The 24,370-nt window shown below is 37.2% G+C and overlaps 1 protein-coding gene across 3 annotated transcripts in view; it reads left to right on the forward strand.

Moving 5' to 3' along the window:
* The window catches only part of CNTN5 (contactin 5), a 666,657-nt gene extending 649,558 nt beyond the window's left edge, over positions 1-17,099 (forward strand). For 2 of the 3 annotated variants that reach the window (XM_069883470.1, XM_069883471.1), the window contains exons 20-24: positions 1,137-1,246; positions 10,168-10,354; positions 10,822-10,934; positions 12,560-12,728; positions 14,120-17,098. In XM_069883470.1, the coding sequence (XP_069739571.1) occupies positions 1,137-1,246; positions 10,168-10,354; positions 10,822-10,934; positions 12,560-12,728; positions 14,120-14,223 (683 nt within the window). In that variant the 3' untranslated portion in view covers positions 14,224-17,098. Of the gene's footprint in view, positions 1-1,136; positions 1,247-10,167; positions 10,355-10,821; positions 10,935-12,559; positions 12,729-14,119 lie in introns of all 3 variants that reach the window. The other variant, XM_069883473.1, reaches the window with a different exon arrangement.
* The last annotated feature ends 7,271 nt before the right edge of the window (positions 17,100-24,370 follow it).

Raw genomic sequence — 24,370 nt, forward strand, 5'->3', positions numbered from 1 at the left:
TTAAAAAGGTTGAAAGATTTGTACTATCCATGCCACAGAAAAAGTGTAGGGCAGCAGTGCCAGAACAATGATTGCAATATGATGAGAGAAAAGAAGGTAGCTAATGAGTCAAGACTGACATTAGGCATCTTACTAAGACTGTTTGATCATTAGGAAAAATGTATAATTTTAACTCAGGCTGTTCCTTAAGGAAACTCCTTTTCTGTAACCCTGTTAAATGAGCCCACAAAAAAAACCATTTTTTAGAAAGCTCTTTGATGTGCCTCCCTATAACATAAAAGCCAAGACCTCTGTCTGCCCTTCAGGAGCAGATCAACACATTAGAAATGTAATGAGGAACATTAGGACAAGGAAGAAATCACAGGGCCTGTGACTGCAGGGAAATGTAAATTCACCTTTTTGCTCAGCAAGTGAACTACACTAGAATGGAGAGAATCATAGAATCATAGACGAGTTTGAGTTGGAATGGATTTTGAAAATCATCTAGTTCCAACCCCTCTGCCATGGCCAGGGACACGTCTCACCAAATGAAGCTGCCCAAGGCCCCATCCAACCTGGCCTTGAACACCTCCACATGTTCAGTCCAGTCTGTGTTCAGGCATTGTCTCCACAGTTTGTCTTAATCAAATTTTAAACAATATTTAGGGAATAAAGCAAAAGATGCAAGAGATTTTCTTAACTCATGTCTCAGTTTCTTATGTGACAATTTTTGTACTAAGCACCTTAGCAAGGTATCGCTCATCCTGAAATGACAGAATGGCACTGAAATCTGGGAAGAGAATGAATATTCCATTTACTGCTGAAGTTAGGCCGATCAAGGAAGATGAAGAGCAGGGGTCAGGGAGAGGGCATTTACAAATGCTAAAGATTTTTTTTCAAATCATAGACAAGAGATTCTGTTACAGTTTGCTGCATCTGTCGTCAGTGATGAGATTTTGATGTAGTATAATACAAATAAAGAAATACAATAGAAATATCTTCATCTTGTTCAATTTTTCATGTTCCCCATAATGTCATGCCTTCTTGAAAGTATTAAGGTAGAATAAAGGAAGTAAATGACAGTTTCAGGTGGAGTGATTTTGATAAATACAGCTTGTTACAGTGGAGGTTTATTGTTTCCATTTTTCTTAATACAGAACCCACTGCTGCTCCCATCGATGTCAAAGCTACCAGTTTGTCTGTATCAGAGATTCTTGTTGCGTGGAAGCATAATAAAGAAAGTCTAGGAAGACCAGAGGGATTTGAGGTATGAACATGGAATATAATAATGAGAAGTCTTGTTGCTTTTGCTACCGTTACATTCTGTTAACATGTGCAGTAGTGAAACTTCAATAGAAACTATGCTCATTTTAGCATACATATGACTAGATGTAGAACACTGGTCACAGCTGCAGCACCAGCACATCTTTTATTTATTTGTGTTTAAAAACTCTTCAACTTCAGTGTCTTTGACACTTCAAAAAAAAGCCGAAAGGCCTGCAAGTGACCCAGCATGACTCTTTCACAGGATGAGGAAGATTAGGTATTGACTGTTTCCAGCTCTGAGTAACCAGTTCAGCCTTATTATTAATTGAGAGCAATCAACACAGAGAAAGGAAAGAGCCTCTGGCATCCGTGTGCTGTCATCCTGCAATGGCCAGGGGACATTACCTAGGCAGATAGTAAGGAGTGAGATGTCAGGAGGGGAAGCAGCAGCCGCACCATCTACAAATAAAGCCCTGATAGAAACAGCTCTTCCTGACTTGGGAAAGAGAAGCAGCCCTAACCACAGACCTTCTCACACTTTTGGATCCATTTGGAGCTTTGGATTCAGTTTACAACCCAAACCTCCAGGAACAGATCAGATATAGGACTAAACCTATGCTTTGGGGCCACCATGACCCATCCTGACCTCATGGTTCAGACTATGCTGATCTTTATGAAAAAGCTCAGCTAGACCAAATTTACTGATTTGGGGGTGCAGGTAGTTTGATTTGCTTTAGCCCTTTAGAGAGTGCTGAATCTTTCCTGATTCTCTACAGTAACAATGAAAACGGAATGCAGATCTGACGCAGATACCAATTATCTGGACACCTAAAAACACCTTGTGACCTACTTAGCCCAGAGTGTATCCCTAGCAGCATGTCCCTACAAGACCTAGGGCCTGGTAGCTATCACTGATGGCCTTAGGAAGGAAATATAGGTTCCCAGGCAGCACCAGAGCTACCACACTCTCCAGCACAGCCTCAGGCCGGATGGCCTTGACCAGGACAACACATTTGCCCCACAGCTTAGGCACAGTGTTGTTTTGCCTGATTTGCTGTAGCTTCTTGATAGTTAGATACTCCCATGTCGATATTCAGCGTGGTCCAAGCAGGCTGTGACCATGACGTGTCCTCTCAAGTCCCTCATTTGTCTAGGTCTCTTGCCCATATATGTCTCTAAGCTGAGTTCTCTAAACTCTCTTACACTTTATCCCTATTTCTTCTTTATATTAAATATGTTTTTACCTTTTTGCACATGGCTTGCTTCATGCAGCAAATTGATATCTATCTATTTTACCTTTAGAACTGTTATACATAAAAAGAATAAAGCTGTATCTGATGGAGATGGTAGCCACCTTGCAAATCCTTTCCCTCTCTATGTTGAAGTGTTCCACTTGCTACTAACATTTGCCTTCAGTTTCCAGGCCAGTCTTTTATTCTCTGAAATAACTTACGCACTGTAACCTGTCTTTTTCTCTTCAGAAAGGCAGCTGTTTTGTTACACCCTTTCAGATATCTTGACATCCTTTAAATTACACCTATTATTTTTACTCTCATCCTCATTCCACTGATTAAACTGATTCTCAAAATGTTCTATTAACTCTTTTACATATTTTCAAAATAAAAAATAGATTTTCTTTCTAACAGTGAAAATCATTTATCTAGAAAGTTATTCTTACAGAACATGAGTGTATTTTGCATTTACAGGCATCTCAGAACATCTACAGATGTGTCCCAATGACAGGTGGCTGTTATAGGAAGGATAGTGGGCTCTTTTCATATCAGAGGTGTTCTACCTGCTTGCAATTGTTTAGACCTTCAGAGCCCAGCATACTCTAGCCCCAACTATAACACTCACCTGCTCTTCTTCTCTCATGGACTTCTCAGGATTGAGTTTGGAAATCGTATTGATACAGCAGAATTTAGAAGTATTGAACCCTATTAAAAATGTGGCTCCTCACTGTACTGTACACCAATTTTAGGATTCTAGCATGAAAACTACAGTGTAAATATTTCAATCCAGGGTCCTGAAGTTGACAGAACAAAAAAAAAAAAAAAGGAAGACAAAAATAAAATTACTTCACTACTTCTTTCTACCCTATCCCATGAGAGAATGAGAGGACTCTTCTGAGACACTGCTTTTGTCTCAAGAGAGGAGGATGCTTTCCCTTCATACTCTTTTCCTCTTTGTTCATTTGCCAGAGTTTTTCTGCCCTCTATCCAAATCTTTCTGATCTCAAAGATATTTTCTAACCTAGGGATTCTATGATTCTATGAAATGAATCTTTCAGGGGTTAGTTTGTTCTTTCCTATCCTCATTCCCAGGAAGAATCAGTGCAGCCCTTAGTCAATAAACAGAAGAGTAAATGCTGCTCTCCTGCATGTTTCAACAGGACAAAACTCAATTCAAGGATGGTACTACCAGATCTTTTCAACTCCACACTCTCAATCACCAAATTTTGCAAACATACTGACATATTCTTTTAAAAGCATCCCATTGGTGATGAAAAGGAAGGACTATGTATGCAAGACATTAAAGCCAAACCCCTCCCACTCACAAAAAAAAAAAAAGCCAACACAGAAGTATATAGTAGATTTATGCTTTCCATTTTATTCACTTTCTTCAGATTCTGTGACCACTATTTTCATTTAGAAACTGATTTTGCAAATTCTATCATATAGAATCATAGAATCACTTGGTTGAAAAAGACCTTTGAGATCATCAAGTCCAACCGTACAGGTCCACTACTAAACTGTATCCCTGAGCACTTCATCTACCCATCTTTTAAATACTTCCAGAGATGGTGACTCAACCACCTCCTTGGACAGCCTGTTCCAGCACCCAATAACCCTTTCGGTGAAGAATTTTTTCCTGATGTCTAATCTGAACCTTTGTCGGTAAATCTTAAGTCCATTTGCTCTTGTTCTATCACCTGTCAGTTGAGAGAAGAGACCAACATCCACCTCTCTGCAACCTCCTTTCAGGCAGTTGTAGACAGTGATAAAGTCTCCCCTCAGCCTCCTTTTTGGCAGACTCAACAACTCCAGTTCCCTCAGCTGTTCCTCATAAGACTTATTCTACACCCTCTTCAACAGCTTCACTGCCCTTCCCTGGACACACTCCAGGACCCCAAAGTTTTTCTTGTAGTGAGGGGCCAAAAAACTGAACACAGTATTCAAGATGTGGCCTCACCAATGCTGAATACAGAGGTGTAATAATTTCCCTGGTCCTGCTGGACACGCTGTGTCTGATACAGGCCAAGATGCCATTGGCCTTCTTGGCCGGCTGGGCACACTGCTGACTCAAAGTGAACTGGCTGTCAATCAACACCCCCCCGGACTTCTCTGCCAGGCAGCTTTCTAGCCACTCTCCCATAAGCCTGTAGCAGCACAGTTGTTGTGCCCCAAGCACAGGACTTGGCCCTGGCCTTGTTGAACCTCATACCATCGGTCTCAGCCCATTGATCCAGCATAGCCCATCTCACACTATTGGTCTCACCCCACCAGTCCAGTAGTACAGTGCAGAACACAGCCTGTAGTAGTCCCTTAATCCACAAATAATAAATAGATAATCATAGAATCATAGAATAACCAGGTTGGAAGAGACCCACCGGATCATCAAGTCCAACCATTCCTATCAAACGCTAAGCCATGGAAACCCAGTGATTTGATAAAAAGATGAATGATATTTTTGACAGTTTTTTCTTAATGTGGTATTATTGTGGACCACAACTCAAATATTGCCTTCAATTCAAATTGAAGGCGAAGTCATCTGACTAGCCACTCTGTTTTCATGCCTCAGTTTGCGTTCTGCCTAAGACCATCACATCAGTGACAACCACTTACACGGTCTTCACATTTCATGGCCTTTTACCAACAGCATTATAAAAGAGGGGCTATTTTATATGTTTGGGCTCTGAACAACAAAAGTGACAGAATATTTACTACATGTGGACGAGTTTGCAGTGACCCAATTTCACTCCAGCCTTGTTTGCACTTTGTACTAAGGAGTAATGAAAGGCAAAGTAACTTGTCCAATTTCACATTGTCAGCCCTAAAAGCCAGTGTTAACTGTTCTGTCACATGAGTTTTATGCAAGGTTTGCTGTACTAATTTGCATCTTCCAAAGCACATATTATTCCTGACTTTGGTACAGATTTGTCAGCTGCCCGCCTGACCTCACTAAATATGTGTCAGCTACACCCTGATAAGGTATAATAGAAGTAGCTTGAAAACTTTGTTGCAATGGTAGAAAAACATAGTGTGTGGTTCATACTTATTTAGAATCCATAACCTGAAGGTTATAATATATATTTCAGCCTTAGGCTGATTTTTTTGTCACTCAGTACTGGTAAGGAAGGGAAATGGAAAGAATTACTGACTCGAAGAATAGATTTTTTTTTTTCCTTTCTTTTCAGAATCCCAAGGTTAATGCTCAAGTCTAGATCACAAAGCTCATATCTTTTTCACTGGAATCCCTCAAAGGGATAGTAGCTTGACTAACCTAATCAAAAGGTCAACTTGCAACAAAAAAAGTATTAAAATATAGAAAATCTTGAATACTGTTTTCACGGAGAATTACGGAACATAACCTGTTTATGTCCTATTCTGTCTTACAAAGAGAAACATTCAAGAGTTTTTGAGGTTTCTTGGATGTACTTTATCTTTTTTAAAATGGATCAGATAATTACATCTTCAGGGTACTGGAATCTGAGGTGTTTTTCATTTACTGACGTGTATCTTGAAGTAATTTGGAAAGAAAGTAGGTATGCTTTTATCAAAGGATGCTAAAGAAATACAGGAGAAAAAAAAAAAGGAAATGTTATTTCACCAGCCTGAATATCTATTTACTAGACTTCACTTTTGAAATGAATCAACTTTCCAAAACACAAAATTAACAATTGGATAGTTTTATATGTGACTCAGTTTTGCCTACAAAGTTACTTATACATTAATTCAAACCCCCTTAAAATCCTGAAGACTACAACTAGGATTTTATAGCACAGCAGTACCACTACTTTCAAGTCTATAAGGACTAGCTCTTTCATGAGGTTCTCAAGAGAGCCATACAGCTTATGATGTCTGTATCATGAATAGTTTATTACAAGACTACTAGCTTGCTATCATCTAAAATCAGAAACCTAGATAATTATTGATTTTCATGAGAAAATATGATTAGATATTTTATGATAGTTCTCAAAGTTGAGGTACAATACTGGTCTTGGTCCAAGGTGCATGCAGGACTATGTGGGAGAAGAAAGTACCTGAGGAAAGAGAAGGAGAATGCAAGCTATTCCAGAGATGACCCTAGAATCGAGGAGTACTGAATGGTGTTCTCCTTCACCTTTTCAGTCAACAATTGTTTTGGTGAGAGGGAAGGAGCTGAGGTTGATTGACCTCTTTGCAGGAGTCTCTCATGTTGTTCTGAAGGATGGTCACACCAATATCTTGAGATGACACAAAACGCACCTCCTCTTCCAAGAGCCTGGTTTTGCTGCTTCAGTTGTTCCAGTGCTACCATTTGCATGACTGCAATGTGTCAGTTCAGGTTTTCTGAGAATGATAAAACAGGTTTTATGAAATCTGAATAATTTTTTTAGGACTAACAGCAGTTCTTTCGACTCACTACTCTTTCTTCACTAGCACTTTCTCTACTCTAGTATCCTTTAAAGTTCATTTTCAGATATGCCAGTACTGTTGATGTTGGTGAAGACCCAGAGTGCACAGGAAAATTTGTGTGTTTGTCCATTTCAATTAATCCTTCCTAATTTTGGATTTTATGAATACCCTAGAAACTAATACGAGAAAAAAAGCAATATTATTTAAGACAATTTTTAACATGAAACTTCAAGGACGTGATCTGTAAGTACTGGAGTGAAAAATTTTAAATGGAAAAATATTTATAATGTGATAGTTTACTTGTAACAATTGCTTAACCCAAATCAGGACAAAAAAAATTGTATGTCCATGCATTTTCTCTGTTTCGTAATTTAAATACCCTTATGGCTTTCTCTCCATCTCCATAAGATGGGTTTCTGAGCAGCACAATATAAATCCTATCTGAGCAGTATAATTTAAGGTTATAGAAAATGGGAAGATTTGAAAAAAGAATGAACACATAGAAGTCTAAATAAAAAAGGCTTCTATTTTAAGTAATGTGTCAAGCACGTTTAAACACCAGTAGTATCTTCATTTTTGTTCAAACTGATGTAAGCTTCCCAAACACTGACCTCAGTTAACAATCATTGGATTTCTTTTTTTATAACCACTTTTTTTTTTAGTTCATTTGGCCATCAACTAATAGATGTGTGCATTAAGAAAGAAAAAGAAAAGCATACTTTAAGATCAAAGTCCAAATTCACCTGACAAAACTTTAGAGGAATTTTAAGAGCAGGAACCAAACAGTTAAAGGCTTTAAAGTTTAGGAGAAGCTGAAATAGAAGCACTGCCAAATTGCATTTCATGCTTTTGCTGCTTAATGCGGTGTATTAATTTCCTCAAGAATACCCTTTGGCTAAGGGACAGCACCTTGTCATGTGGTGCAGCAGAAATGTTGGGAAATATGTCATAGTTATTTTTGCAGACTTAAAATATACAAAATATAATTAATATCCAAATTGATAATGCCATATAAGCAGTGGTTGAGAACATTTCCAACACATGAAAAATATGAAAAAGGCTCAGTTTTGCTCCTAGATTTCTTCCACACTTACCAGGTATTAATATCAATGTAGTCTTAATGCAAATGTTTAGAAAATCAGTTTTCACAACTCCTTTATATTAAAAACCAGCTCCAGTGCAAAAGTTGGCAGCTATCTACTGCCTTGCCCATTGAAGTCACATGGGACATTGTAGGCACTGTGAATAAACAACTAAAATAAGACCTACTGAGCTCCTAATAATTTTGCTCCTGGCTTTCTAGAGTCAGGATTTCACTGCTTCTGATACATTTCCATCCCTGCTGCTGTCCACCTGTGTTAACATGGGCAAGTAACATTCCCTTTCGAATCATTTCCCTGCTGAATCCTCAGTAGACTTCACTAACTAGATGACAGAGACTCCAGGACATGTGCTGCCTCTCACTAACTGTTCTTACAGGTCTTACTGCTACATGGCTCCCATCACTTTAGTGTCAAATTTGTAAAGATGAATTGCAAATAAAATGAAATAAATCTGCCCAAGACATAGTAAGCGTTTGAGGTTGAACCATAGTGTGTGAATAAATGATTGTTGATTCTTTTTTCTTTCCAAGAAAGATGTGAATAAGTATTACTTCAGATAAAAAAAAAAAAAAAAAGAAAAAAAAAAACCAAGCAAACAATAAAAAAATGGAGGTTACCTTGGGTAACCTGATATAGTAAGATGTCCCTGCTTGTGGCAAGGGGGTAAGAACTAGATGATCTTTAGGTTCCTTCCAACCCTAACTATTCTATGATATAACTAAGATACCAACAGGGTTGCTCAAGCATTCAGCTAGCAAAATACCTCAGTGAATCACACTTATTTCAACAACAAGTGGTCAATACAGCTAGATTTGCTGTCTGAGCTCTAATTGACTGAAGAATTAAAGTAACAGCATTTGAACATAAGACCATGCAGGCACACAAAAAAAGATATTTACATGAATTTTACAACTAAAAGAGTAGACTTTGAGTGGGCACAAACTGATAAAACTTGATCGAAGTTAACAGAGCCACTTTACTCAAGTGAAATGATGACCTCAAGTGTATATTTTTGCAGCCAGATAATCTAAATTTATGGCTTTTAAATAGCAGTCCTAGTGCAATTATAAAAGGTCAGCTTTGTACATATTGGGCTTATATTCCTATGAACCCCTTGGATTTTTTGGTTCATCATTTTCTGGGACACGTGCACAAGAATGCTGTATTGTCCACGACATTTTGCTTAGAGGAAAAGTTATCCAGATATAATATGAATAACTTATTATGAAATAATCAGCTTCACAGAAAAGGTCAAAATGTGAAGTAAGTGCAAGTAGGTCTCAGCATGAAGAACGGTAAGCTGAATATAGGTCTTCGAATGGCACATTAGTGACATCTCTGTTAGGTAAGTAAGGACCCTATGAGCATTATCTTACTTGTGTACATCATCTAGATACACTAAAAAGAGACAGTAGTGGGTTTTTTACACTTATGTCCTGCAAATACTTAGCCCCTAAGGAAAGAGACTAGTCAAATTCCTAGCTCAGCTCTATAACCCCTTTGAGATTATGATAAACTCAGGGCAGATACCAGAAATATGGACTAAGAAGTATCAAAAATCTTTTAGGGACTTTATATCTGAAAAGGGCATAAACATACTATCAAAATTGCATTTATCACAAAACTATTTATATCCAAGAAATAAAACTTAAACGACTTCCTTTCTTTTGTTCAGATAATATTTTTCAGAAGAATGAAAGGTGTCCTTCAGTGTTCTGTCATTTCCTCTTCATTGCACTGATAAGAAATCTCATGGCTCTGAGTTGCAGAGAGCCAGTAAGGGAATATTGTTCACGACACTTATTAACTGATGCAGTCAAAGCTTCCCAGGGTGAAGGTAGATATTCTGGTAACCTGCTAGCAGATGAGCTCTCCTTGAATTCTTGGAAGTACTTTTTATTCCTTGTCAATGTTTCTGCTCTGCTTTTTCATCTTGCAGTTATATCTTCTCGTGACAGTACACTGCAATTCAATATCCTTTAGGTAATACTATGATATTCCGAGTCTCGTCATTTTTAAGAGGTGAATGTTGCTTGGTTCTGAGGTTATGCTGCAAAAGCTACATGTTTAAAAAGGCTTGATGATCAGACAATAGCCAGAAATGGCAAAAAGACTCTCTTCAGGACAACAAATACAAGCATCTGGAAGCATGATCTTCCCACATGCCTCTATCAATCCTTCATTTTGTTGCTTGTTGACAGGTTGGTTACTGGAAGGACATGGAGCAGGAAGAAGCAGCAGAAAAGGTCAAAACGGAGGGAAATGAGTCATCCATCCTTCTGACAGGATTAGAAGGAAATACATTATATCACCTAACGGTGAGGGCATACAACGCTGCAGGGTATGGACCACCTAGCACTGCTGTGCGTGCAGCAACCAAAAAGTCCCGTAAGTGATCTCAGTACCTTTGCTGAAAGGGAAAAGACAGGAAGCAATCTCTGCTGTCTTGAATTTTCCTTTAATAAGAGTGTATAATAGTCAGGAATCATGCATAAGTTTGATTCATGGCTTTGCTTCAATATTTAAACATGAATCCATATGACTTTGAGTTCCTAACAAAAGTTATCTTCTTCCTGGAAAACAAGAGTTTTTTAGCAAAGAAGGGAAAGAAAAGAATTAAATTTCTATGTCTCTGTAGAGTATTTGTGGTGGGCTGAACAACTATACTACAATCTACTAAATGACACAAACATCTACTCGATGAAAAGAAAAATCTTTTAAAATTCCAGCTAGAATTAGGAGCCTGTTAAGACAAGCAGTTGCAATGCAATGAAAAATTGAAATATTTTTCTTTTGATTTTAAAGAAACTACCTATAAAAATATTTCTGTACATGTTGTTATTTTTCATTCTCAGCTCCCAGCCAAGCACCAAGCAATATTATGTGGATACAGGATGGCTCTCACGTGTCTCTTGGGTGGGAACCAGTCAGGCCTCTAGCTAACGAGTCTGATGTAATGGGATATAAGGTCAGTGTCATCCCTTCCTTGCTCACCTTTCTCTTTCTTGTTTTTTTTTCCCTTTCTTGTTTTTCTGTGTAAATAAAGTATGTTATGTATACTGTTTGTAATCAATTTTCACCATGAAAAGGAATAACTAGAATTGAAAAGAGCTAAATACCACAACATTTTCAACTACTGATTATAAACTGAATAAGCTCTATCTCAGGGAATAATTTCATCAGAAGTGGCTATTAATAGGACCAGTCAGCAACAAAATTCCTACTAACACTTCAATTTAACCGTGTTTGCAGTAGGATTCAGAGAAATGCAGAAGAGTGTGGCATCTTGATGACACTAAGCTGAGTGGTGTAGTTGCCACACCAGAAGGATGGGATGTCATCCAGAGGGACCTGGACAGATTGGAGAAGTGGGGCTGTGAGAACCTCATGAGGTTCAACAAGGCCAAGTGCAAGGTTCCACACCTGGGTTAGGGCAATCCCCGATTTCAGTACACGATGGGGGATGACATGATTGAAAGTGGCCCTGCAGAGAAGGACTTGGGGGTGCTGGTCAATGAGAAGCTTTAAGGTCCCTTCCAATCCTGACTGTTCTATGATTCTATGATCTTAAAATCACATTAAAATTAATATTTTTCATGGAGTACAAACACTAATGCTTCAGTTGGTTTTGTGGTCATGTTGGTGACGTTTAAGAATCAGGGATGGATGATAATATCTGGCATTTAAAGTTTTGAAATTTTAAAGAGTAAGGTCTACATGAACTCTTAAATAACAAGTCATAAGAAGGACTGGAATTCGCTTCAACCTTAAATCAAACCAGAAAGATTTCACTGCTTTTACAGAGGTGTGATTGGGGTTTGTTTGAAACATATGTATGCTATCATTTCTCTAAACTATAATCTGATATTACCTCATCAGGAAGTACCACCAAGAAAGTGTAAAATGTTTCAAATCAGAAACTGCTCTAACCTTTATCAGAACAGCTGGGATTTTGAAAAAGTTCAGTTGACTACTTTGTTTTTTCACACTGCTCTGACCTTATCAATTTTGTCTAGGAACAGAAATTTACACAGAAATACCAGAAAGACAGCTGTGTACTTACTTGCTTTCCTCCCATGTGACATAAGCTTGAACTGAGCTTCTCGGGAGGTACAGAGACAGATCTGAGTTGTTCTCGGTTGACTTAGCCATCTAATGTAAACAAGCTAAGGACATAATTTAGGAAATTTTCTTTACAGTTGAAGCTGGGCTCTTGAGCCAAAATATAAACATCTACATAAATTTGGGGAGAAGAATTTGAATCAAATTGAACCCAAAATGCATTTGGAAGAACATTTAGAGAAATAATAGTGCAAAACCTAATGCTGAAATGGGCAAATGCTATATCTTCACTCTGTATTGTAATCAATGTTCTTGCACATGCATTAATTGCTAATATACTTTGCCGTTAATGTTTTGAAGCAATTGGGGAGAAGGAAGAGTAAAAGCAGATGATTGTTCACCTGTAGTGCCAAGAAATGCTTAGTGAGAGTACAAAGCAGTTAATATTTCAGTGACTACATTATCTACACAAAGTGTCTGTTATAGAACTTGAAAGACCACTATGATCACTGTCTACTTTATTGGCCGTAGGTGTTATTTAGGCAAGAAGGTCAGAGCAACAGTCAAGTTATAGAAACACAGAAAACCTCTGCAGTTGTACTTCTTCCTGATGTTGGTGTTTACATCATTGAGGTCTGTGCAGTCAGTGAAGGAGGAGATGGGACTGCAAGTCCTCAGATCAGAGTTCCATCTTTTTCAGGTAAGGTTACACTTTTCTAGCAATTATTTCAGTGCTCATTAACTCTACTAGTCTCTGCCTGAAAAAAACGTTCTCACAATTCATCTATTAGATATCATCTTTAATCACAGTCTTCAGTTCTATGTTGGAACAAAGGTATCTACCGTCATTTGAAATGCTCAAGAGTAGTTGAGCATCCATGTGGGGCTGATGAATGAAACAGAGGATTTACAGGAAATATCCCTTTCTAGGATGACGTCTGGAAATCTAATTGAATTGTAGATGTCTACATTTGCACTAGTTGTCTCAAATGGCATTATCGTGAGCTGTAGATGTCTGCACATGTGCTAGGTGTCTCAAATAACATTATAGTCAGATGAAATGTGATTCATACAGACTGACAGTGAGGCCCACATGGCATTTCAGCTGATGATCTGAATTTCAATATCCAGACATAGCACTTATGGACATCTGAGACATCCTAAGGCATCACAAACATTTGCACAGAGCTGGCAGGTAGGATACAGGACTGAAAGGATACACAGATAATTCTGGGCCACCAGCCATAGGTGTACTATCTAAAACAGGTAAAATGGCATACATTTAGGTAGCTAAAATCTGTGTATGTGCCTGCTTTAGAATAAGCTGGATTTCTCTGTAGGTTCCATTGATTATCTTCAGTAGGTTTTACTTTATTAAATTATTAACATATTACACTATTAATGTACTATCATGAAATAAATTATGACATCTAGCTTCTATTTCTCAGTAACTGCAAAATATTGAAAGTATTAATATCACACAGGTAAGAAAGAGAACAAATGATTAATTGCAAGAACAAGCAGAAAATAGCATTGCCTTTTGCCTAAACAAAATGAGGCATCTTAATTCTAACTTTATGCTAACCTTATAAAATTCTACTAAACACTGTTCTTAAGAAGTGTGACTTAAAAGATATGAGCCTGAGACTTCAGTGTAGACCTAAAATTTCAGGTCTAATCTAGTCAAAAAATTATTGTGCTATCAGAATGCAGAAGACACTAGTGCCTTCTCCATGGAGTATTTGTTTCATGTATCTTTTGAGCCATAACTCTTGATCACAAAATCTTTTATTTTTGACCACTGAGGCATAAACCCACATACACTTTTGGAATTTCCTATTCATTTGTAGACTGAATATGAGGATTCAGCTTGTGAGTTTCTATATATATCATCATAAAATACCAAACTTCCTCATGTCTGCACAGGGACCCTATTTTGCAATTGGAGTTCTCATAAGCAAATTCATTGCTTAAAAGTTAAGCTTTTGCTGAATATAATAGAATACAAATTTTGGGTAAAATTTAGTACTTAAATGTGCTGAGAAATGTTTGCATTATTTATTACTTAATTACTTCACTTTCCATTTTCAGGAGGGAAAGTAACAAGTGCTCAATCCACTTTACATGTGTTATCCACTTCTTCATCCTCTGTAACATTGCTTTTGGCACTGATGGTTCCTTCAAGCTCATGGTGAAGACTGCAGACTTTGTTGTTGTTATTATTTGATTGCTTTAGCTTGATGACACCAAGAAATGGAGTTTTATGTCCATGGAGAAACTGGAAATCCAAGCTAATGCTTAAAGACCAATAGAAACGCCTGTGGTGCACTTAGAGGAGAGTTGGAGACACGGTCAATAATTCATCAGGTTTTTTTCTCTTAATTTTTTGTAAAAGTCCTCTGGGGAGGGGACACTTCTTGGCCCCACAATATGCAGATTGTATGTAATAAACTTTTGTAATCAAACATAATTTCTGTCAGATGTACTTTACTTTTTTAATATGTTTGATTTTGGTGACCCCAGTCATGTATCATTAGGTGTTTAAACAGTGGTGTCTAGTACCGTACATCTGTTTGGTTTGGGGAAAAAATCCTTTTTGAAATAGTGGAAAAAAGATGATACAGCTTTGTTGAATACTTTTCTTGCATCCCCTATGGCTGACTGTTCCAACTGACAAGAGAGGAAAATATAGTTTTAGACACAGCCCACTGCAAAAGTGCTGAGAATTTGTTCTGAAAATGTATAAAGATGTATTTAATTAGCAAAAAGAGTGGTCAGTACAATACTAGACAGAACACTCAGAAAGCGACAAAACGAAGCAGAGTGAAGCCATTTATTTTATTGCAAGATAAACAGAAAATGTTTAAACACAAACTTAAAGAAGAAACAAGTTTTGTTGTCATCAGATACAACGTGATTTAATGTCAAATGAATCAAATATTTATTTTCAATAGCAAATAAAAATAAATACCTAATGCATATGACAATAAAAACTCTACTGGGTATTTAAACATGATACATTAGGCTGCTAAGTGCACGAATAAAGCAATGCAAGGAGATTAATCTACTTTTTCCAACCACTTCTCAGTTGTAATATTTTTTCCTCTGGGTTTACTTTTAGTAATATTCTGTACTTTATATATTTGGTAATAAAGTTAAAGTATATATGAAAGCATTTAATGGAGGAAATATTAACAGCTTTTGGAATGTAATCATTTGTGTAGAAACAGATTCCAGTAGGATGTATTTTGGAGAATGCTGTGTTGGAAGAAAAAATACTTGGGTGAGTGCTACTGAGCATCATTGCAGTTATTTAGCTAATTGGCTCCATTCCTATAGCTCACTAGAGAGTACTCTTGTAGCGACTGTGTGCTATCAGTTTTAATCCACACTTCTTGCTGTACCAAACAATTTTTCACTCAATAGACAATCTGAACAATTTTTTTCTACACTGGAAGGCCTTCCTGCACTTTGGCACCTGAATCAAAATTATCCCCAGTGTATATGCTGTGCATCTTCATACAATTAGCGTGTGCGGGGTGTTATGAGGGATGGTATTTAACTACCAAGTGTCTAGGGATTACAACTAGGATGAGGACTTCTTTGTCTAGGAAAAATCAAGTGAAAGGGTTTAGCAGGCAATTCCTAGTAGCATAGTTCTTCCAGGCGTCCATCCCTCTAAAAGTTTTGATACAAATCTATTTTTGTTTATGGGTTCTGGGTCTAAAATGCTATTGTTTTTCCAGCTCGCTAGAAAAATAATACTTGACATTTAGCTAGCACACTCTAACTGTGCCATTTCTTAGCAGCTTTAAATTAGTAGCCAAGAGAGTTCAAAATGGTTCAAGTGCTTGATATGTAAAAAGCTGACTGAGGACTAATTTTTTTCTTTTAAATATTTTATTAGTACAATTTTTCAGAGGTGGTTCAACTCAAAACTTCAATATCCACCAATATTTTATATAATTTTCTAAAAAAAAAATAATTAAATTAACTTAGTCAACATGATGCTAGGAAAACAAAGGCAAGACAACTAGCCAAACATAGACTATTGAGTAGATACAGACAGAAGGTGGCCTTCTATATCCCTGTTTCTGGAAAAGTCTTTGAGATGAGTGAAAGGTAGGCAGAATTTTCCTTGCTAATGGAGCAAAATCATAGAAAATAACAACCTGCTGAAGTCTGTAAAAACAGCAGCATTTCTACTGTGCAGAGAACTTGCATTAGTAAACTATAGTTTTTCAAAAGGTTAAAGTAAACAAGTGTGAAGTATAGCCAAAAAGCAAAATTGTTATTTAATAAATTAATTAAGCATAATTTCCTCTATTTTTTGTACAGTTGCTTGCCAGTGCAGTTTATTTCAGAGTATTCAAAAAGGTTACAGTCACTCCTGGTGGCATTTTGGTCAAAAAACTTTCCAAATACAATAAATGGCTATGCTTTATAAGAAGAATGAAAGTCTGATAAAAAGATAGAGCTACATCTCGTTATATCTCACTGTCTAATGTAAAGATACAGATAGAAACACCAAACATACCATCAGGTAATGTAGTCATATTGCAGGGACAAAGGGGTATGTTTTATATTCAACGTGAAGAGAATATGTATTTTGCATCTTAAATATATTAATAAACATGTTTTAAATGTTTAAGTACCTATGTATTACCTATTCGTTACTTTGTAGAATTTGTTTCCTTATCATAACATACTATTTTTCAGTTGCAGTGGAGAGCCCTTTTCTTTTTCATGTAAAAGATTGTAATAGTGCAGTCTAGCATCACTGAGGAGACTGTATTTTTATATAATGTCACAAGACCTATTTGGAAAAGAAGAATTACAAAGAAACTTCGTTTTGCAGATCAAAATAAAGATATTGTCATGGCCCATATCAAAATGTTAGATATATTGTGTACAATCTGTATATATGCTATATATAATGGTATATACGATGTGGAAGACACAGTAATATAATAGTTCCTGTGTACTGTTCTTGTAACATTAGATCTTTTTAATAAATAATTCTCTTTTTATTGACTTTTATCTTATGTCCTGTCAGCTGCTGAATTGTATGCATAGAAGACAGAGTGGCATAAACATTTGGGACTCTAACAGAAACCACTTTTTAATTACATGACTGCCAAAAAGAAAATTATGAATCTACAGTAGCGAATGTGGACAATGCAGCCATTAAAATCAAATAATTTTTTTACCAAATTTCTTATTTCACATACGTGTTTGTTTCCCTGGGTAGATATTATTTCTATAATTAAATAACTGAAAGGTGCAAGAATGTTGAAATTCTCAACATGAGACTACACCTAACAAAAATTGCAAAATAAGTCTGCAAATTATCTTCAGAGATAAAAGCTCTCTGCATTTGGAAAAATAAAAATGAAGAAGAAGCTTGAAAAGAAGCACTTTATAAAGAAGCCACCAAAGGCAATGCTTTATCTACTGAAGGATTATATAATTTCTGGGACCACTCTGATGTGCATAACATTCTTTCAGGTGTCACTAATACCCCATGGCCATGCAGGCACAAATGCACAGCATGGTCATTTCATGTTCAGTGGAAAAGCTTAGTTGCTTTGCCTTACACTTGAAATACTCTGTGTGATAAATCACAACAAAAATAGCTTCCAAAATATACGTAGCATTTTGAGGAAAAAAATACCATAATAAATGACCCTGTTATAGCAAATATTTCTATTTTCTTTCATAGTTTTTTTCAAGTTTTTAACAATCCCCAATCACTTCTTTATAAAACACCTACTTATGGGGTAAATGACTTTGCAACAGACTACGAAGTCAAAGAGCCCATTTTGGAAACAAAAATAGATTGCCACTGTCACTATGAGAACTGAGACTTCAATTACAAAATGGGTATGGCTTAAATAGCATATTATGTCAGGACTTCAATTAAATTAGTTATGAATGTCACAGAAAACTGTAACGACCTGGTTTTGCTGACATGGAGAACTGTGCATATTGAAAATCCATACGCTTCAGAACTTCTCTCAAACTGCAACCCACTCTTGTTCTTTTATGACCATCATCACAGTTCCTCTGAAGATGAAAGACAATTTCTTTCTTAATTACTTTCTATGCTTCTGAGCAAAAATTTGTCAAGGATAAGAGAAAATTAACAGCATTTTATTACAATAGGTTAGTTGGCTCCAGCTATTACAAACAGCCTCCCTAAGCATGCCTACACACAAGCTGCTTCCAAAAGTACAGTCCTTGAGTTTGCTCTAAGACTTTTCTCTTAATTCTAGTAAAGACAGACCTGAGTACTGAGATGGGGTTTTTTATGGTTCACCTTTTTAATACTTCAAACAAGATAACGATAGTGCATGTATGTTAAAGATTCACAAGCCCAGAAGAAAAATCTATGCCAAATTGTATACTAGCAATTTCAGTGTTGATGTTACTTATTAGAGGGGCCAGCTGGTCAAGTGAACTAGCACAGAATCTCAGATATGCAGCTACTCTTCCTTCCTGTGCTTCCCTTCTGCTGTCAGACTTTTAACTGAGCACCCCAACTTGTATAAGAAACCTATCTAGTCATCAGAAGAATCGTAGAATCGTAGAATCGTAGAATCACAGAATGGTTTGGGTTGGAAGAGACCTTAAAGCCCATCCTGGCCTTGAACACTTCCAGGGAGGGAGCATCTACAGTTTCCCTGGGCAACCTGTTCTGGTGTCTCACCAGCCTCATCGTGAAGAATTTCTTCGTAATGTTTTATCTAAATCTTCCCCTTTCCAGTTCAAAGCCATTCCCCCTCCTCCTATCATTGCATGTCCTTGTAAAAAGCCCCTCATCAGCTTTCTTGTACACCCCCTTCAGGTACTGGAAGGCCACTATAAGGTGTCCCCAGCATCTTCTCGAGGCTGAACAACCCCAACTATCTCAGCCTGTCCTCATAGCAGAGGTGCTCCAGCCCTCTGATCATCTTTGTAGCCCTCCTCTGGACCTGTTCCAACAGCCCCATATCATTCTTATGTTGAGGATTCGAGAACCAAACACAACACTCCAGGTGGGGTCTCACAGGAATGGAGTAGAGGGGGAAAATTACCTCCCTGCCCCTGCTGGCCACACTTCTTTTGATGCAGACCAGGATATGGTTGGTCTATTGGGCAGTGAGCGTGCATTGCCAGCTCATATCGAGCTTCCCCAACCAGCACCTCCAAGTCCTTCTCTGCAGGGCTGCTCTCAATCACATCATATCTTTATTTATAGTGATTAAAAACTGCCTGCCTTTGCAATTCATCTTGGTAATTGTTTCTTTCAGGAAGGGTCTCATGTTTTTATTCTATATTTCTTAGGACTGATGAGTTTGAATTTAAAAGTAGGAAAAAAAAAACCAAAACCCATACCATAAAGGACTATATTCTTCTAAAGCCAGACATATCTATTTCATCATTGCAAAGATGAACCAAGCCCCCAAAGCCAGTAGAGCTTCTTGTGTAGATCAGCAAACAAGCCAAACCCAAAATGAAACTATGTGACTCACATAACCCTCTGCATCCAGACGATGTGCAGAGGTGTCCCCCTGCACCTTCACCTGAATTTTTTGAATGTCATTAAAGTAGGACCTGTAGTGCCATAATAACTTTTCACAGGGCTCTTGGCAAGAGGCTACAGAGGAGGAACACCAGCCAGATAAAGGGATAGAGAAATTTTCTGCCAGTTTTGTTGTTGTTGCTGCCAGTTGTACAGAGCTCAGAAGTACGGTGAGAGATAGCTGGCCACCTTATAGCTTCTTTGGATACCTAGATCTTACCTCATAGGTAATTAAATGACAGATAAGTTGAAGTGCTCCAGAAGGCCTGCACAAAACTGAATGAGTGAGAAAGAAGTTAGTAAGTGTGTTTGTCCAATAAATGTGAGGTGAATCAAAACTAAACTATGCTTACTTCATGCCGAATGTGGAACTGAGAGGTGAGACTCAGAAAAGTGGACTTGGATTTATCTCAAAAGGAGTCAGAAACCTATGGCTCACCATGTACCAGCTGCTAAAATGCAGTAAATGTTGGGTATCATGAGGAAGTTATTGAGCACAAGATGAAACAACATTTATCTTCAACAAATACCTTTGGCTTTATAAAGTACTGGTATTATGTTCACTTGAGGTCTCCACATTTCAAAAAGGACATAACAGAGGTATCAAAGAGAAAGACAATTAAAATGAACAATGTTATCGTCTAGAACATCTGCCTCCTGGAGAAAGGCTAAGAGGACCAGGGCTACTCACTGTAGATAGAAATGGGCAAAGGAGTAGAAGATATCACACCTCAACTTTCTCTCCTATTGTTCTCTCATGTGCAATGGACACAGCACTCCAAAGGTCTGTGAAAGTTAAAGATTCTGCTTTATCTGTCCAATGAATATTGAACTACTCACAAGCTCCAGTATTGAAAAGACGCTGTTTCAGAATACCCCCTGTTCCCAGGCCCAGAGCAATCACATCTACTCCCAGACATGTAATAGTAATTGGAAAGAAAAGGCATTTGAGATCTGTGAAATCTTCAGCCAAGTCATTAAACCACTTGTGGTAGATAGAAGAAAAAATACACAGGGACGCAGACAAATACGGATGGCAAACTTGTGAATGTACCTAGGATAATGATAGCACCCCTCACACATGGACATAACATGTAAGATCTGAAACTGGATCTCCAGAATCGAAGTCCAACATTTCTACCACTAATTGCCTTTAAATCTTTATTGTTATCATTTTAATTATCACTGTTTAGGTTGCAACCTCATGGCAGTGCTTGCAGGCCATCTTTGTTACCTGCTAATAACTAATCAACTAAAGACTGTAAAAAAATGAACACAAAACTCTACTAAGGATCTTCCTGTCCCCACATCATCTCTTATGCTAGATATAGAGCCCAGTAGAGTTTTATGTAAGACAGCAGAGAAAATGAAAATACCTGTTCCTAACCTTCGATGAGTAATAACATCATGTTTGCTGCCAGACTGCCAGAGAATGGGGGGAGATGGAAATGCAGAATTTTTACTTTCTTTTTTATGCCGAATATGCTAAGTGGGATGATTTTGGTATAATGCAGAAAAGATGCCTGAGTGATGTAGGTTATAATTGTAAAATTTAGTTTTCTGCTTTTGAGTACACGTACTCACTAATTAACTTGAACAGCAGTTCATAAGACTGGTTTTGACTCTGCCCATTTAATGAACAAAATCCAATCAACCACCCTGTTAGCATAAATGGAAAATACATGTCTGAGAGAATGATAAATAACTGATTGCCATAGTGATTAGCATAACATGCCTCTTGGGAAGCTATTTGGCATTCAGCTCCCACTAGCACTTTTACGAATTGATACAAGTCTTGATGTGCTTCGCATTGGACTTGCAGCTTATTTAAATGAGAAGACATCTTTCTAGATCTGATGAATGACATTTTCATTTTAAATTTTTACATTTCTTTTTATAAGAAAATGAATCATATTTTTGAAAATGTTGTGGGTGTTTTCACACAAATGTATGTTTGGCTTATTCCATTAAAAAAAAAATTACATATATATTATTTTTAGTGTCCTAGATGTTTCAATCATTATAGCTGAGCTAAACTAGCCTCAGTAAAGCTGTTGCTGACTCACAGTTAAGCAATCTAGTGACTTTGGAGACTGTGTGCTCTACTCCAAAAGTTTTTAGAGCTATTGTAGACTTCAATCTACTGGGCTGTAGAGATAGCCAGAAATTAAATACATAGGATGATCCCCTGGAGTAAACAAAAATTATGATATTTTGAATACACCTGAGGTAATCTGAAATGCTACTAACAGAGCATAGAATATCTGCATTTGAAAAATGGGCAATTCCTAAGCTTCAGTTCCAAGTCACACCATGCTTTAGTCTATTGATTCATATTAGCTTCTTCACTATTAGAAAAAATCCACATCAGATAAAAGAATAAATCTAGGAGGCTTTGCAGGAGGCTGCCCTGACTTTCGCAGAATTGGGTGAACTGTCAGCAAAGCCCCTTCTGAACTGCAGGATCTCAGGTCACCATCTCAGACTGGGTCAGTAGAGGGATATATTGAATGTTTCTTCCATTTTGCATCCATATGTGTTCACTTTAGCTCAAAAGAGTTGAGTTGCAAAGAAATTATCTTTAAATTCTGTAAGTTAACATGAAAATCTTGAACTAATTGACCAGGAAAAAAATAAGCAACTCATATTTTCAACTTACTCTATAAATTTAAAGGAGGCACAGCTTCCAGAGAAGCACAGTGAAAACCAGGAGGGAGATAAATAATGTCTCAAGACAGGGTAGGTGCAGAAGAGCTAAAATAAAATTAGTGTTTGAACTCTATCCTGAGCTCCTAGGGACAAGTACTGAGCAATCATTCCTGTGAAACACCCTAAATAAATACAAAAAAATGATTTCTACACAGCAGAATCTAAATATAAATGCAGATTGTCAATTCAAGGAACACAGATATGAAACTGAGATCTCACTGATGACAAATATGGTGGAAACAAGAGTAAGAAATTAATGCAGGTACCTTAAAAAAATCACTTTTCCTAAGCATATAACTACAAATCTCAGAATTCATGTAATACTAGCTGGAAAAGAAGTTCCAGAAAAGAAGAGTTGAACTTAGATTTCCTATATATCTGGTGAATTTAAAATGTTTCTTGGCCATGCTTCCACCATTAAATATTAATGGAATACATGCAGAGTTCCTACAGGAATTCTGGCCACTTTCCTGCCCTTATTCCCTGTACATCCCATTCTAAATTGTTGACCATAGGAAGAAGACATAAATAAAAGTCTCCCTCTTTCCCTGATGTCTTCCATGCTTGACGAGTAAGGTGTTCTTCACTCACCAGTAATTCTGCATTGTCTGAAGGCAAAACCTAGACCATCATTCTGACCCTTAACAACAGCACCAAACTGAGAAAATGCTGAGGAGCATCTTCTTCCATTTTAGCTATATAGCTCTTGTATAACCTCGTATGACCTCCTTTGGGAATAAAAATGTTCACCTCACCGTAAAACACACTGTGGACATAGCCTTCAAAGGCTTGACAATGTGAATTTTGAAGGGTTAGAACAGCTTTCCAGTACTTAGAAGGGATCTGCAGGGAAGCTGGGGAGGGGTTCTTTATCAGGTAGTTTAGCGATAGGATGAGGGGTAACAGTTTTAAGCTGAAAAGGGGGAGATTTAGATATTAGGAAGAACATTTTTCTGTGAGGGTGATGAGGCACTAGAAGAGGTTGTTCAGAGAAGTTATGGATGCTTCCTCCCTGGAAGGGTTAAAGGCTTGGCTGGATGAGGCTTTAAGCAACTTCATCTGGAAGGTGTTCCTGCCCATGGCAGGTGTGTTGGAACTAGGTGATCTTTAAATTCCATTCCAGCCTAACCACTCTATGTTTGCATTTGAAATGTTAGCGTATTTTAAAGAGCTGAAACTACAAAACCTTTATGTCAAGTTTGAGTTTAAAATTTATTTTAAAAATTTATTCATTCACCTAAATGATACTTTTTAACTTGAACACTTGTAAGGAACTCAGCAAAGCAGAGATGAAAAAGAGTTAATTATACATGGAGTGTGGAAGAATCTCCCTGTGAGATAGTTACATTAAAGGGAAAAGCAAGTATAGCAAAGAGAAAGCTGTGAAAAGGGATATGACCAAGATCATTCCTTCTGATAATGAAATAAATTTGTCATAAAACAGTCTTCCAAACGGACCTTCCCACACCAGTAAATATTTGAAATTATGTTAAAAAATAAATAAACTATATTACAACTTCACATAAAGCTGACAGTCTGATGCCAGTACAGATATGTATTAAACCAAATGGTCTGAAAAGAGAACAAATGCAAAGCAAAAAGTCCAAAGTTCAAAGAAATATAATTTTCCATTGCAAAAAAAAAAGAAAGTCCACTTTTGTTCGGGATTTCTGAAAATATTCTATGCAGCTTCTCAATATTTGGCATGTTTCAGGTCAAACAAATATTCCTAAGTTGAGTTATAGAATAGATTCTAATATACTTGTGGCCTCTTCTGTCCTCAGCTTGTATGAACCCATAGCTTTTATAGCACTCATCAACTGAAACATTAAGTTGAAATCATTTCTTTGCTCCAGTAGTCAGTAATAATGTCAGCATGTCTTGCATCTCCAGACTGATGCTTCTCTTTTGCTCTCAAGTTCAAATTGGGCATATTTGCCATTGTTAAGATCTAGACATATTTCTGGATTTTTCCATTCAGTCTTTTAATGTCTGTATTTCAGCCTAAGGGTTCCCTCATATATTACACTAATAAAGAAGAGCTTAAAACTTTTATTTATTTTCTGTGC

The sequence above is a fragment of the Phaenicophaeus curvirostris genome, chromosome 1, assembly GCF_032191515.1.
Source record: "Phaenicophaeus curvirostris isolate KB17595 chromosome 1, BPBGC_Pcur_1.0, whole genome shotgun sequence".
NCBI classification, from domain to species: Eukaryota; Metazoa; Chordata; class Aves; order Cuculiformes; family Cuculidae; genus Phaenicophaeus; species Phaenicophaeus curvirostris.